At 50.1% G+C, this 16,234-nt stretch overlaps 1 protein-coding gene across 1 annotated transcript in view; it reads right to left on the bottom strand.

Annotated features, from left to right (window-relative positions):
• Nucleotides 1-15,545, bottom strand: part of LOC125959473 (uncharacterized) — a 59,897-nt gene extending 44,352 nt beyond the window's left edge. Inside the window, exons 1-3 of the mRNA XM_049692295.1 lie at nt 14,614-15,545; nt 11,970-12,117; nt 5,160-6,248 (exon numbers count right to left, since the gene is read on the bottom strand). Of these exons, the coding sequence (XP_049548252.1) occupies nt 5,160-6,248; nt 11,970-12,117; nt 14,614-14,755 (1,379 nt within the window). The 5' untranslated portion in view covers nt 14,756-15,545. The remainder of the gene's footprint in view (nt 1-5,159; nt 6,249-11,969; nt 12,118-14,613) is intronic.
• Nucleotides 15,546-16,234: the final 689 nt, after the last annotated feature.

The following is a 16,234-nucleotide window of genomic DNA, read 5'->3' as shown; positions in this document are numbered from 1 at the left end:
CGTGACAGCTAGAAGAATAATTTCATCCCGTCAAGCGCGTGACAGACCCCAGACGATGGCCGCGCGGCGGTGATGGTGATGGTGCTGGTGGGATTGCTCTGGTTGCTCGGTAACCTGGTCGCGGTGTAGAACTGTGCCAAAAATGGCTGACATTGATCTACGACAGTTGCGAGCTCGTTTGCATTAATAAGATGTCTACACAACAATAAACGAATATGTCACGCCATCAATTACGGCTGCCAACCAGCCAGGACTACTTGTGGGGTACCGCGAGCAAAGTACCACCACCCATAATCGGTACGACCGTACTTCCGCCGTCGCATGGATCCGAGAGTCGACTCGTGTACCAGCAAAAGTCTGTGAGGCGAGTTTCCCGTGATCCCGGCCCACTGGCCGCCCTTGGCAGCATTCCAGCGTTGAGTAATTCGATCCAATTAATCGTCGCCCCGAGATCGATCGCGTATTTTCAGCTACACCGAATTCGATCAATGGGTAGCCGTACGGTGCAACCGCAGAAGCTGCCGCAAATGTTGTCGGAATCGGGGGGGGTTTGGTCGCTCATGAGGAACATTTTAATTGGGGCCATCCGAGTAGAGGACGTGGACGCGCCATTTCTTTTTATTTCAATTGCATCGTACAAACCAGCGAACACTGCAGCATATCTCGACGTTGTGGTCTGAAAGGTCATAGGAGTTAGACGTTTCATGACTGCAAGCTGACAACATTACAAGATGCCAGCCATTTTTAATTATTCCGAAACTTTTTACACATTCAGCTCACGAAGAAATGGCTCCAAGCGGAATAGACGGTGTAAATGCTTTACAGATACAGCTGCATAGAGTGATAAATTTGTAAGGGTGCACAGGGCTTACCAGATGTGGTGTCTGGAATACCAAATGACGTGGCCTGTGCTGCAATCTTCAGCACAAATTAGAATTTCACCGAAGAACTTTACACTTTCCCTTAGGAACCATATATTTAGTAGCGCTTGTTCACAAACGGTTACTGCGATAAAACCAAAAACCATTTAGATCCTTTCCAGCTATTAGGCTTAAGGTTACTACGATTCAGACCAAGAAATGTCTTGGTCCAGACTTTCCAAACCACAAAGTGTGTTAGATAATAGGCAAAATAATAGTAAATGATTAGACATAAAAATCCCCATATTTATACGAATTAGAACCCTTTTAAAAATTAATCAATCAAAGATGGCATTACATTTTGCCAAAGGGTATAGACCTTCGACCACGAAAGCAATGCACAACACTGTTTCACCAGAGGCCATTCAAGTTTATCTTTTCTGTCACAATTACCAATAGTATTATTATATTATTGCTGCCTGCTTCGATTTGTAAAAAATATAAATGTAATACCTATCAACCTTGCGCAACACTTGCTGCAAACATACCAGCAAGTGCAGTGAAAATGATGGATCGATTACATTGCTACGATCCAAGTTGGTTGGATTGGAACTCGGCCAGACCACGGATTAGCAGCGAACTCGGCCATAGAACGAGAGGAGTTTCGGTTTTGCTTCAAAGGCTCCTCCATGTCGTACCATGGCTGGTGGTTTCGACGGGCTCCCTGCACCACTCCGAAAGAACACAGCAATGCACTTTAGCTAGAAGTGAGTGCAACTGCACACAACCACACAAAGTCCGCCACCAAAAACGGACCGACTGTTAATTACTAATTGGACTAATTGATTAGCGCCGCAGTGCAGTGCACACATAAACCCACCGAAAAGCCATCATCCGTCATTCAGTGACCGATCTCTGGCCCAGGCATAGCCCGCGAGACGTGGAACCGGGTGACGCACCAGCTCCAGCTCCAACGAAATCGATGGCCTATCGATTGGGGGATGACATCCGTCGGATGCCGCCTCCGTGGTAGCGGGTAGCGGGAGTACATTTCATCCTCGCGACTCGGCTCGTGTCAACAGACGGTGACGCTGATTGTGGCACAACTCAATTTGATCCACCCGAAAAACGGCGAGCGAACAAGGCACCGCCGGGTCCGGATGCCCGCTTCATCCGGATTTACTGGGAGCGCCCCGTGAATGCGACATCTTCGCACAATAGCTGTCACTTCGGAAAGTTGGTAATCTCTTTTCGAACGACGTGCTCTGCGACGACGTGGCGCTCTGCTTCGCTGCGTCTGTAGCCACGTTTCTGCCGAATCTGCTCTTCCACGGCGTGCGAGCGAGCGACCGTCGGGCGATCACGTCGAAGCCGCGCTGAAGCCAGTCCGGTTGGCCGAGGGTGGAATAAATTAAGTTGCATAATTAATTAGTTCTTACCGCCAGCTGTCAGCAAATCCCGGTCATTCCGGGGCCGGCCACAGCATACCTTTCGGTACCTACTTCATCGCTTCTAATTCCGGAATTCCCGGTTCCTCCGCTATCTTCCACGCCACGCTTTGGGTGGTGGTTCGGTTGATCCGTACACACACTTTTTTTTGTTGCCGCTACTCCAATTCCGTTGTTTACCTTCACCTGAGCGCAGCAGCGCCAGAAGCGTGATGGACACCGTCAGAGAATGATCTCATCAAACATCAACGTTGCGCCAATGGAACCATCCGACGGACGTGGACGTGTGCCGAGAATGTGCCGGCCGGACCGGCCGAGCAGGCGAGCAATGTCATTCGCGCCATCAAACCGTTGATGGTCCACTTCCGCTCCGGTACCACTTCGCCGGGCCCCACTTCGGTGCAACTAGGATCCTAATGGCCGAAATTTACCTAACCGCCGAGACGCAAGCCTCCAATCAGCCACCAGCTTCTTCCACGTCTGCTTGCGTCGCGTATCTCCCGTGGTCGTGATCTTGAGTCGTCGTAAAACAATCACTCCGAGTGGCATATTAGAGTGGAATTGGCTGCTGGAGAATTGGAATTGGTACCGCCGCTATATGGGGTCTGTTTGTCTTCGTCCTCGTCCGATGATGCTCCCCCGTGTTGTACGCAAAATGCACATCGCATACGGTCCGGCATGGACAGAAACAGATTAGGTGAGTTATGTGCCTTCTGCAGTACGCTCTGCACAGAGTGGGCGGAGGCGACAACGCGACAACGCGACTTACCTCGTTTCGCGAGAATGCGAAAATTGGCACACATATGGAAGATAGAGCACAAGGGTACAGTCTAGAGAGGTCTGAATAAGAATGAACTTCGTACCACTCCGCGGGGCACGTGCCATCACGCGGACACGATTGGCACATTGCGTAGGACCGTGAATTCGTAATAGACCTACGGCTAAGTATGGCAGTTGGGAAGCTGCACTAGACCAGCTCTGCTGCTCACGCACTTCCTCCGAACCGACTTGGGAAGCCTCGCCTTTTTGTAGCCATATTCCGGAACGAAATTACTTTTCAAAGGGCGCAACCCTACGAAACCCGATAAAATCCAATTAGTGCGTACTTCGCCAGCTTCTTGCCAGCCAAGGGCAAGCCTCTGGTAGAAAAAACCTGAAGACAGACACCCCACCGACCTCATTACGTCATTAAATCACGATTGGCACCTCAGCGAGCAAAGTAGTTGCGCAAACAACTCGGATCAGGACGGAGAGTCCAGACCAGAACCAGAGTGAAAAAAGGCAGAGAGAGAGAGAGCGAGAGCGAGTGCAAAACAAAAATGGACTACCGGAAACCAGGTAGTGGGAGTCCCCGCCGCTAGGGAACAAAGTAATTTGTTCTGCAAACCGAAATCTCGATCGATCGAATCATTCCGATGCGGAGCAGCAAATCATACCGATACACCGGGAGGGACAGAGTGAGAGAACGAGAAAGAACCGTACACAGCAACATACCTGGGGGATACTGGGTGGAGCCCAATCCTGCCGCTAGAGCAAACAAAACATCCGCATACTCCAAATGATCCCAAAAAACCCAAGACGCGAAGGAGAATCCAAGCCAACGCCGAACGAAGATAAGGATGAGCCCGTGGCAGGTAGGCGAGTTTGGTAAAGCAAATAAAAGAAACCAGAGCATCCCGCGCGCATCTCCAACCTGGGGTGGATAGGTACCACCAACCTACCAAGACACACTCACACACACACACACCGCTAGACCAGCATCCCAAAAACAAGCAGACCGAGTGGAGGGCCCGAAAAAGGAAAATCGGTCACCGGAGGCTGATAAACGTTTCTTGGGGACGGGCGTGCGGCGAACAGGTGAGGCGAAGACCGCGGAGGAATGAAAAACAATCATCCAACGGATCCGTTTCCTTTTTTTTTTTGTTTTGCGAAAATTGCCCGGATCGCCCACTCTCCACACCATCGAAGCGGAACGGAGCGGCAAGCTTAGAAGCAACAGCAACAACAACATCAACGGGACAAGACGAGAAGCGACTGGCCGACTGGGGAACGGGACGGGGCCTAGATTCGTACCGGAGTAGGTCCGAAGGGGAGGGGTGCGCATAGCTAACGAAGCGGTCGGAGCTTCGCAAATTCAAATGAACGGTCTGGGAATCGTAGCCTGCACTCGAAGATGATTGAAGAACTTGAAGACGACCGAAGACCGCGGACCGCATCTTCGAAGAAGAATGGTTCAACAACGGAGATGCGCCGGTTCGCATAAATCCCGTCCCGGTCGCATCGGGTCACTGCTTGCCTTGCCTTGCCTTGCTTGCTTGCTTGCGTCCCCCGGCATGCGCATCGATTCAAACCCTCCATTTCGAGGGACCCAAAAGCGACCCAGAAACGTGTCTCAATCAATCTGTGGCCGCAATACCCAAAGACGGCAGCTCGCTCATCACGGCACGGGGAAGCTAATGAACCGTGTCACCCCACGTGCCCATTATGCTGCAGCATCCATCCAGAAACCTAGCTTCGGAATGTCGTAACCGGGCGATTGAGCAACCTCGGAATGGCAAACAACAATCGATAGCGCGATTGTATCGATTGCTTCTTGGATGGGCATGAAGTTACCTGGCATTGCATAATCTTTTCAACGGAGCAGAAGTAACCACATTGTAGCAACCATTGTTTTCGCAGTTTCCTTTGGTTTCCCGGAGCGCGTTCGGTTTTGCCTTTCGGATGTGGGAAATCAGCAATTCAACAACATCGCGAAAGAGCAATCGCAACCAGGTGCACCAAGGTGCACCACAAAGGACAACGACAAACAAAGCAGGGCATACGCACACCTAGCGGTGCTCGGGCGACTTACCGATAGTTGAGTGCATCCCGGATGTTATACTCCCGGAAGGATCCGTTGCGCATCGAGCGTTCCAGCTCGAAGCGATCCAGCTGCGAAACACGCTTCCGAACACTGCTGCAATCGCGGGGCCGCCGGACCCGGCCCGGATCCCGCTTACCAGGACTTCCGGCCTGCCTCAGCGGGCTGCTACTGGCCTGATGCTGGCCGCCAGCATCATCAACACTGTCGCCCACCAGCCGCTCAACCGCATCCGCATCCGCATCACTTTGATTATGCTCGGCATTATCATCATCATCATCATCGCTCTCATCACTAACGGCACTCACAATCTCACCACCACCACCAGCAACATTATCCCCGCGCCCTCCCTTCCCAACACCGGATCCCAACACGACACTCGCACCACTGTCACCGCGGTGCCCATTACCGCCGGCACCGGACACCGTCGAGCCGGATCCCGTATATCCGTCGTATCTCTCATCCACTTCCGGGAGGTCCTCTCGCGTGCTGCCATCGCCCGGTAGCGTCAGATCGGCGGCCGGAGGACCTGGTGCCTCCTCCTCCTGACGCCACGCATCCACCGTCAGATTCGTGTCGGTATCGTTGGTGAGCAGCGTGATTTCCATCGAGTTGGAGAAACCATCGGTTTCCGATGGTTGCGGTGTGCTTCCGGTGGCGGTGGCAGCGGCCCCAGTCGCCTCGCCACTGGCCGGTGGTAATTGACGCCGGTAGCGAGCATAGGCCTCATAGCCCCCCGTCTCATCACCATCCTGCCCATCCTCGTCGTCGCCACTTGTCAGGCGCCGCAGGTAGCGCACCATCAGGTGCTCGAGTGTTGCCCGCAGCGAGCTCCGTTTGTCCTTGATGGAACGGGCGGCCACAAGCCCTCCCGTCGACTGGCCATCGTAGCGGGATGTAGCGGCGGCTGCAGCAGGCGCGCCACCTGCTACCAGAGGCGATCCGGGCGGTGCTGCCGCGGCCGCTTCTTCCAGCTCTTTCTCGTGGTTGCGTCGCATCGTCGCTAGGAAACGCCGGCCGGCTTCCGTTTCCTCCAGTATCAGCTTGTCCACCTGCTGGGCCGCGTACGGATGCGTGATGCTGTGGTCGTGTTAAAACAATGGCAAAAAAACAAAGGGAAAACATGATTATAGACATACTGTTTAATAGAACATCGTGGCGCTGCAGTCAATGCAGTCAGTGATAATGGAGTTATGTTCAGACATTTCCCAGTATCATCCGCATTATTTGAAATAACTCATTTTCTATCTTTCTAGCTATCGTGATTCATTCTGGTTAAAGTATTTTTTTCTCGATAGAGTAGTTGCGATAAATATCTCTTGAGGGGACTAATTTATGTGCTTTCAGAACTACAGCAAAAATCTTTCCCAGACTTCGGCTGATCTGCAATGTTGGTCAGAACTGGTCAAACGCAAAGATTGTTTTCTTCCTCAAAAAGTTCCACATGTTTCACATTTTCACAATCACATTTTCATTCCAGTTTTATCCAGAGTTGATAAAAAACATAAATTTAGGCAGAATTCCTTCTTTCCCCTTAGAATAGACATTTGTTACCGTTTTTCTCATCTGCTAGCCAGCAAGACAAAGTAGTAAGATGATTTTTTTCCATATCAAGTTTGTGATAATCGAGCATCTATTTCTGATTCAAGTTTTTCTTATTACCCACGAATATATCCCAGGTAAATTCTCCACGCAGAGAAAAAACTGAGCAAAAGTGCAGCTGCTATCAGCTAACATAATACGGAAATTCCTGTTTGCTTTCCAGTACACCAAACACGAAACCAAATGCTATCTACCAAACAAAAAGCGAAAACATCTTTAAGTTCCAGACATTACATTGAAGCTGCTCATACTCCACAGCGACTCGACTCAGCACATACATAAGTATAGAATATCGTCGGCCACCGAGGAGTAGAGAAGAAACAAAAAAAGACCGCACATCTTCGCTCAAGAGAATTGCAAAGGACACACAAAAGTGTGTCAAAGAATCTGCCCGCACCGCCAGCACCGCCAGCACCGCGAGCACCGGGGACATATGTTACCAGCGATTCCAAGTTCGGTTTTGCTGCCTTTGCAGCTGCTTCTTGTGGTGTTGCTGCTGCTGTTGCTGCTTCTTCTACTGCCTCTGCTGCTCTGCAATTGGTGGTGAAAAGTTTTTTTTCATTTTTTGCCACCCGGAGCACGATCCCCAACGCACGGTCCCTTCTCGCTCAACGACAGGCACCGTCCTACGCTCCCTGGGGACACTTGGCTTTCGGTGACTTTTCCAACGAATTTTCCGCTGACTTCTAGGGTCGTTTGCCAGCCCCGCATTCGCCAGGGAGCGTACCCGGGGGGGTACGGGGACTTTTCCTCGAGTAGAAAACTTTTCGGGCTCCACCACAAAGTTGCCACTTCGCCTGGACCTAGATATCCCGGGCCATTCTGGGTGATAATGCCGTGTTTAAAGTGTTAAATGTTCAAAGGGGTACCCCAGCCGAGGGTCCTTGCAGCGGCCTGGTACGTAGCTGCTGTATCTGCGTGTGTATGTCACCGAGTTAAGTGCACTTATGCTGGCCATTCAGCGGGACCACCAGCAGTGCGGCTGCTGCAACGGGAGGAATCAGCACTATCAGGGCTCGTCGCATACCTTTCCTACCTCAACCAACCGGCAACGGTACAGCGCAAGTGTGCACACAAATAGAGAACCGAGTGAAGTTTATCTGAAACGGAATTTGTTCTCAGTATTACCACGCTTCGTAGACCACGCCAGAGAGCTAATTCCAGCCCAACTTGCAGCTCGGTAACGGTCGTTTTGGGAGGCGATAACGCTGCAAAACATGTAGCAGTGCAACGACGTCACCTGCACATACAACATAAATAGTAGTGATGCTTTCACCGGTAAATAAGTATTATGCAACTTAAGTTGCACAAACGTTTGCTGCATTTCGGTGGGAAATATGTTATTTGAATTTCAGATTCACCAAAGGACCCATTACCTCATTTGCGTACAGAGCGTTTCCCAGAACAGAGAGATGGTTACAGCAGTATAACGTAATAGCTCACAAAGACGACGAAGGGCTTAAACTGAACAGACTCGTTTATCGCTACATTCTCTGACTTTCTGGCCTTCCTTTGGCAAACACCATCTATCGCCGCTCGCCTTTAGCGCGCCATACCATGGTGGATAATAAAACCTGACAGCATTAATAAATGTCACCCCTCGCAACGAGCGCATAACCAACGAGCTACTACTAGCAGCAGTAGTAGTAGTAGTAGTAGTACTATAACCATACCATTGAGCCACTAAATCACAACCCACAGCACAGCTAAACTTTGCTCATTTGTGCACCGAACAGCAGCAGCAGCGTGGTGCACACAGCTTAATGAATAACTTTCACCAAGCCAAGCCAAGGTGCTTCCAGGCGTCGACCACCGGCACCAGCAGTAGTAGTGTAGGGAGCAGCAGAGATATGGAAGCATAATTTTATGATTTCATTATTTGCTACCTCGTGCACCCTTACGTGCACGGGACCGGAGGTGACGATGACGCCCCAGAACGGACAAGTTGTTGCTTCTGATTCGCACGAGCAAGCCAGATTCTCGGGACTACTTCTCCGGAGGCGTGATGCTTACTGGACGGAGCACCAGGAACAGAGAGAGAGAGAGAGAGAGTCCTGAACAACGACAAGCTACAACCGACGGGTCCGAAATCACAATCATAGGAGTAATTAATTTATGCCGCATCGCTAGTAGTGTGTGTGTCTTGCGGTAGAACATGACCAGCGAAAGGAACGGAGCCATCATCCCACCCCATACAACACCACAACTCCCGGTCAGGGCCAGAGCCAGGGCCAATCTCGAGTCGAGTCGATTTAGCTGACCGCAGGTAAGCGGCAACCCCATCACTGCACAGCATCATTATTAGGGTTCACGGACACCGCACAAACTCCAGCCACCACCCCAGCCCAGCCCAGCCACCAGCGAAAGGGAAGCGAGGAGCAAATTGCGCAAAACTTTAGCCTGATAAAACTTTATCCAGCCTTTTCCAGCCAGAGTCCCGGCACGCGAAACCAGCACGGTTACGCGACGGTCTGGCACGTAACAAACAATCCATGGCAAAATGAACCCCCGAACCTGCCGTCCCGGACAACACCCGTTGGATCCCGTGGAAAACGTAACTACATAACTGGGTCATCCGGCGTAACCGAGAACCGTGGAGTACAACCTCCTTTGACGGAACATCCGCCGAAAAGGCTCGCTCGCTCGCTCTCTCTCTCTCTTTCTCATGAGGTGCCGGCATCCAGCATTAGGCTGAAGACCACATCATTTACAGAATGCCTAGCGCTTAATTCCTAACGCGTCGGTTGCCTACTGATGGAGGAGCGCCTTTCTCACTATGCCATCGACGTATGTACCGGTGTGCGTGTACGTGTGTGTGTATGGATTGAATGCATTTCCGTCGATCACGGACGCTTCTATCTTGCCGACCGACTTTTTCATTGGCCGCACGTGATTTGAATATACGCGCGCAGGAAAGGAGAGGAGAACCTTGTAGCCCATCATTCCACCGAGGAGAGTGGCCGCGTGGCAACGCGACAACTCCCCAAGGCGGCACGGCTATCGGACGTGCCCGTCCGGTGTTGATTGCTTCGCGGTGCGACTGGTCTGATCCTCCCTGAAAGCATTGTGTTGGCCCCAAACCAACCAAGCGAACCCACAACGGGAACAATGCGCAGAGAAGACCGACTCGGTGGTCCCATGTATGGACACACATACACACGCATGTGCAATTCCAGGCCCTGGACGGCTAGGAGGCATGCCGGGAAAGCCAAGAGGATACGCTATGCCATGCGTTCCGTGCGGCCCGTGTTGTCAGTTTTCCTTCGTTGTATGTCCTTCGTTTTTCAGTCCGCTGGCGTGCACAGCCGGGCCGAACCGGGCCGAGGGCCGGGACGACGCGTAGCGCGACTATCCTCACAATGGCACCTAGGCTAGGCTCGCGCCAACCGCAACAAGGGACAAGCGGGTAGGGGGGGGAAAGATAACATTTTCACATTTTCCATGTTTTCCACATTTGCACAGAGCGCGTTCTAGCGACACACTCCTACAAGCCGCCCACCACTATAGTGCCCGAGCATGTCCGGGTGGGAGGGAGGATGGGAGCCGCAACACAACCGGGGCTCTGTGTGTATAGTATTGGAGGGCTCTTGGGCCAGTTCCCGGATCCATCTTTTAATGCTACTTTGTGCTCTCTGTTATCAACGTACCGGCAGCGACGTGGGAGCCTGTTGACGGCATGTTTTGCGAGGGCTGGTGCGAGTTTTTTTTTATTTATTTTCCTGTCCTGCCTGGTGCTGGCTGCAACGCACGGCCGAGAGTGGAATGGTGTTCCCCCTAGAGTCGTCCGGTGGGACACACATATTGTGCTCGCTCGGACCGACACTTCATGTAGCTATGCCAGTGGCACAGTGGCTATGACAAAAATAACATATTATATGCTAGCACGCCGAGCAACGCCTGGCCACTAGATCGTAGTTCTGCGGCGGTTGTCAGGGGTTTAAATTGGATGCAGCTATGTTATTGAGCTCTTGACAAAATACATAAACATTTGTCAACTTTCGCAGCCAATTTGCGCGAAGATGAGCACAACAAGATGGGCTCTTTGTTTTTGGTTGGTCCGGTTTTCGCCATCCAAATTGAGTGCAGTGCACAGCGCAAATCACGATGATATAACACTAGTTGAGTATAAAACGGGCGGTTTAGGCAAGAAAAATTGTCAAAAAAACTCACTCAACCACTACAGAGTAAAAACATTTCCCTGACACCATCTAGTCATCATCAATTTGGGAAAATTTCTCTAAAACTCAGCCAAATTAGCCAGTGTTTCCAGTTTTGGCATGACAAAGGCGATCCTCACCACCAGATAAAGGCACTCATCATTCGCGGTTCGTCGAAAGGACGAGAAGACAAACTTCGTAAAGCCGGCCAACCAACTTTGCTCATCCCGGGTAAGCTGCACCGGATAAAAGCAAAAAGTAGGCATCCCTCTTTAAGCAAGTACAACTATCCTTAACGGACCAACTTTCGTAGTGCTCGCTCACCATTTCATAACGAAAAATGGGGAAAAGATCGTGGAAAAAACTCGCGGCTCGCGAAAGAATAATGTGAATCCGGTTGCCTGAGGAACGGTGATGAGTGACAGTCTTTCCTTGCTAACACGATACCTCTTCCCTACCACCTTCGCCTTTCCCATTCCTCAACCTCGACAGGGTCAAGGTCTACAAGAAGGAGAAGAAGAAGAAAAACAAGACAGAAAGAAAAACAAGACAACGCGTGTGCCAGCGTTCCTTTTAACGTTACGGGATTTTTTCCTCTTCGCTTGCGCTGTCTCGACGTCTAGTGACACCCTCGCTAGTCCTAGGTCCGGGTTTTGTGCACTGCTACGCGCGTGCTGCTCGAGAAACACCATCCTTTCGCAGCAGGTGTCACAGGCGGCTTGAAGACGGAACCGGTGGCGGTGAAATATGATACGGAAGCTGTGAAAAATATGCTGCTGCCGACAAAACCGACTCACTGGTTCTGCCAGAGAGGCGACGGCTACATAGACACCAGGGCGGTACCGCGGGACACGACGTTCCTGTCCTTGCGCAGGCGAATATGACATTTGCTTTCATACTACTGGCTCGCTGCTGCTCAAATTATCGCGAAACTGTGTCATTTACACATTATTAATGTGACGTGCGACGATTGTGTGCGGGGCGAGTTGTCACCCACACTTTCCGGGACCTTGAGATGGGGGCACTTATGCGACCGACTTACCTGTACTCGTTCAGGTGAACGCAGCCAGCGGTGCGACTGCGCCGACAGCGGGGTGTAAACTTCGCCTCAAGGATCGCTATTTTTGATTCGAGGTTCCCACACGTCAACCGTACCTCGGTGTCCTGGCAACCCCACTCCTCGATGACCTCTGCACAGCGCCCACGTGCCCACGCCGTTCACGAGCCGGGAGCGGGACGACGTGAGTTTGTTCGGGATGTCCGCGAGAAATGGCAAAATTGGAGAGAAAGAACAAAGTAAAGTTAGAATTGGAATTTCATTTCTTTTTTGCTTCTTCTATTCATCTGCAGACTACCAACTACAGACTACGTATGTGTGTGTGTTGTTTGAATGTTTTGTACAGCTTCTAAATCCAATCAAGGAAATCCAGTCCCAGGTTGGTCCAGCATTAATCCACAGCTACTTCATTTACTGTAGCCATCGTCGGGGCAGGAGACTAGAATACTGAAATGAGTTTCACAAAGATACTCCTCCCTCTATGCCTGCTTCTTTTAACCGTCTCACCCTAACACGCCATCACCATTTAGCTATCAGCTGCTCTGCGTCTAGCAACCGCAATAGAACGGGTATGGTAGCAGGCCTCGCCGATGCCGAAGGACCCAAAAGGTTCACAAAACGTTTTGTGATGCGATTTCAACCGCTAAGACCCAACCATCCCATATTTGCTTAATAGGTTGCGTGGTTATCGAGTCCTCGCCAAGCCAAGAACCTTTCTCGTGGATCTCTTGTACCGTGGAAAAGTTTTCTTTGGTCGGTAGAGCGGCTCTGGGAACCCGGGAATGACCAACTAAGCAGAAGAGGAAATGGACTTTTTGGTGGCTTTCCAAATGGTCCTCTCATTTTCAGTCTAAATGTTTAATCCCGTTTCCACAGTTTAATTGAATAATTCGTTAATGCTGCTACAAAAGAATTGCAAAGCGATGTTAAGCGAGCTGTGAATACTCTTTTTGTTTTGGCAGAGCTGCCGGGTTTCGACACTTTTTTTTTCTAATTCGCAATAAGAAAGGAAAAGTCACCAACCTTTCTTTTCCGGGACAATCACCAAATGCGAAAACCAACCACATACCGTGGCATTCTAAGCAAATCGTAAACACGGTTTACGGCACTTCCCACGCGCACCATACGGATTTAACAGGCGCTTCCCCCACCAACTGCACGAGGTCTACAATGGCGGTAATCCTCATTGTTGACAGCTACCGAACCGGATGAGTTCGTTAAATAATATTTGTTGAGCCAAAACTCAAACAAACAACTTTCAATGGAGAGGTCAGAGCAACCCTTTTCAACGAAAAGGTGCCCAAAACGTGCCCTCGCTACTCCACCCTCCCCCTCCCCCCCCCCCCTCCACCAAAAGGTGACCATTGGACCCGAAACAATCGTTATCCTTTGGGGGGCCAAAACAACCTTCAGCCCACTGTGGGGTGCGAAAATCCTGGCTCACAACCGTAGCGTTGGATGGCACCAACACATTGTTAATGTGCCCTAACTGCCGTAACCATAGTCTGAACCGGGTTAGCCTATAGGACCCCAAAGGACACATGAACACACACACACACACACACACACCCGTGTACCACAAAGGTACGAGGTTGTTCTGGGTGAACGATCACCTTCGGCACCATAACCGTCAAGGCTCATTGGGCCAATGCCGTGGCTCCTCCGGTCTGTTGTCACGGACACGGAGTGCATTGTAAATTTGCTACCAAACGACCAGCAGCGAGAGGAAGTTTTATCTGTTAGAAGAATGTCGGTGCCCGGTCTCTTTCCCAGGGGGAGGAACCGTGGAGTGGCCCCAAAAAACACCTTGCATTCCGAGCGAAAGGGACATTTTTATTGTTGCCCTGCCATTCGAGATCGGTTCGGGTTGAGATGCCGCTAAGCGTGAAAGGAATTTGTGTAGCTCAATTTACGATGAATTTTCCCCCGGGGGTAAGGAGCGAACAGGGGCCAGCGAGTGGAATGCGAACTTTGGGCTAAGTTGGTAACTGTACTTTGCCCCAAGACCAACAATACTCTTCTCCTTCCCCCTCTCCCCAACATCCTCAGTATGTAGCAGTAAGGGTTCAATAAGCCACTTTACAAGGTAAGACGGATGGCTTTGGGTATCTTATCTAACGGATTCGGGGCATATCGCTCGATTTAAATCGATTTCCTTACCCAGGGTTGCCTGATTGTGTACCTACGTAAAGGGCATTAAATTGCTTGAAATAGGCAACAGGCCTGAACAAACAACCACTTTTCCGAGAATTATCGAATGTGCGTGGGACCTTTCAATTACTTTATCATGACGCATGAAGGCATCTTTCGAGATGATACAGACCACCTTCCAACGTGCAGAGGAATCTACCATTACGTTGCCCCGCAACGCTGTCTACCTCCTGCTATAGTAGTTCTCGTTCGAAAGTAATATACTATTCCAGTCTAATACTCCTTCAGTCGCAGTTGGCAGAGCAGCTAATTACCATTTTCAAATAAGCAAACCCAAGATCTGTATCTAGCAGCCCGATGCCATTTGCAGCTTCTCACAGACAGTTCTACGGTACTCACAGGCGCAATACTATGCTGGGTAGTAGTGGGGATTCGGGGAAGCATATCGAAACAGGTGGTATACCAATAAGAGTCTTACCTATGGGAGCAATCATCATCTCCTCCATGGAGCCGTTCGCAGAAATTGTCCAACAGCCAAGTACAATCGAAATGAGCAGATAGCTCCTTGCAGGGCAGACACTGGTGCTGCCTCGGCCATGTTGCTTCCGTCGTACCGCCATATCGTCTTGCTGTGTGTGTTTTGTCCGGTTCTCGATTGCTACGCTAACTTTACAGACGCTTTTAGGCCTGGCTATCGATGCTATCGATGATTCCGAACGGCTAGATAGTTATGTTATGCTACAATAAATAGGGCTGACTACACTATGTATCCATCGAAGCGTGGCTTCCGTTGTAGTATTGCGGACTGGAATTTACAATCCAAGTGTTGCACAACAGGATTGTCTCATCGGCATCTAGATCGACCCACAATTTTCACAATCCCATTGCACTATTCGCACAGAGCGATCTATTCGCCCCCGATGGCGAAGGGTTTTCACGAATCATCAATCATCGCCACAGAACGAACATCATCATCATCATACCAGTGCGCTCGGGCTAGCTGCTCTATTGAAATCAGCCGATGCAGCAAACCGTATCCTACAGGAATCACCATCCTTCTTTGGCTAGGATGGAAACACGGTGGCACTAAACCCACGATACGCTCATCAGCATCTTGCGATAGCATCTTATCATCACGTTCATTTCCTCGGATCGGCTTTTACCCGCCATCTCACAAGCACATCGCACTGAAGGTCGCTATGGCACAAGGACACGCGCACTGGCTTTCACTTTCGTCGGAAACGTTTTCCGATGAAAAGAAAGATTTGTTTACGCTTTCACCGCAACCTCCATTCTGGACGAAACACATGCACTCTTTAAATCGATCCTAGCACGTTCATAAACACTAGAACACAACAATTCGTGAAGAAAATGTGCGCGCCACGCAACAACGAATCAACTGTCCCGGTCGACGAATGAATTGTGAATGAAAAAAATCCAAACGGAACGCACCTATGCAACGATTCCCCGAGCTTTCCCGAGTTTTACCCGAGCGAGAAACCGCCGAGTTTCCTTGGATTTTCCGTTTTCAATTGAACCTTGCACACAATTTTCCGATTTTAATTGCAGCTTGCACACAATTTTCCGAGTCGGATTTTCGGTTCGGATTTGTAGAGCGAGAGAGAAAATTGTGAGAGTGAGCGAGAGGCAACACCTGTAGAGGGCGCTAGTGGCGAACTCTTGTTTCTCGCTCTTTCTTTTGCGCGAGAACGAGAGGTAGCTATCTTCGGTAAAAGTTCGGCAAAGTTAGAGAGAGAGCGTTTGAAGGACCAAATTTTAAAAGGAGAAAAAAAATCAACTACACATTTGAGAGAGAGAGGTGCGATTGATGTTCGCCACGTGGTGTAGGCACGAGTGTTTTTTACAAATTTTCACGTTTTCCAAGACTTGATCGGACGGAAATTTTGAACTCTTAATCTTTATACTAACACTAAACTAAGCTAAGATAACCAAAAAGATGGTTTTAACTCCAAATCCAAATCCATATAAAAATTAACAAACTTCAGTAAACCTTCAGTAAGCGTTTTTGGTGAGTTTTAACGATGATTTTTCTAAGATTCTTTTTTGCAAGCGAAAACAGATGCTAACCTTCGCATACC

This window comes from Anopheles darlingi, chromosome 2, assembly GCF_943734745.1.
Source record: "Anopheles darlingi chromosome 2, idAnoDarlMG_H_01, whole genome shotgun sequence".
Lineage (NCBI taxonomy): Eukaryota > Metazoa > Arthropoda > Insecta > Diptera > Culicidae > Anopheles > Anopheles darlingi.
This window is presented reverse-complemented; position numbering and strand designations above follow the sequence as displayed.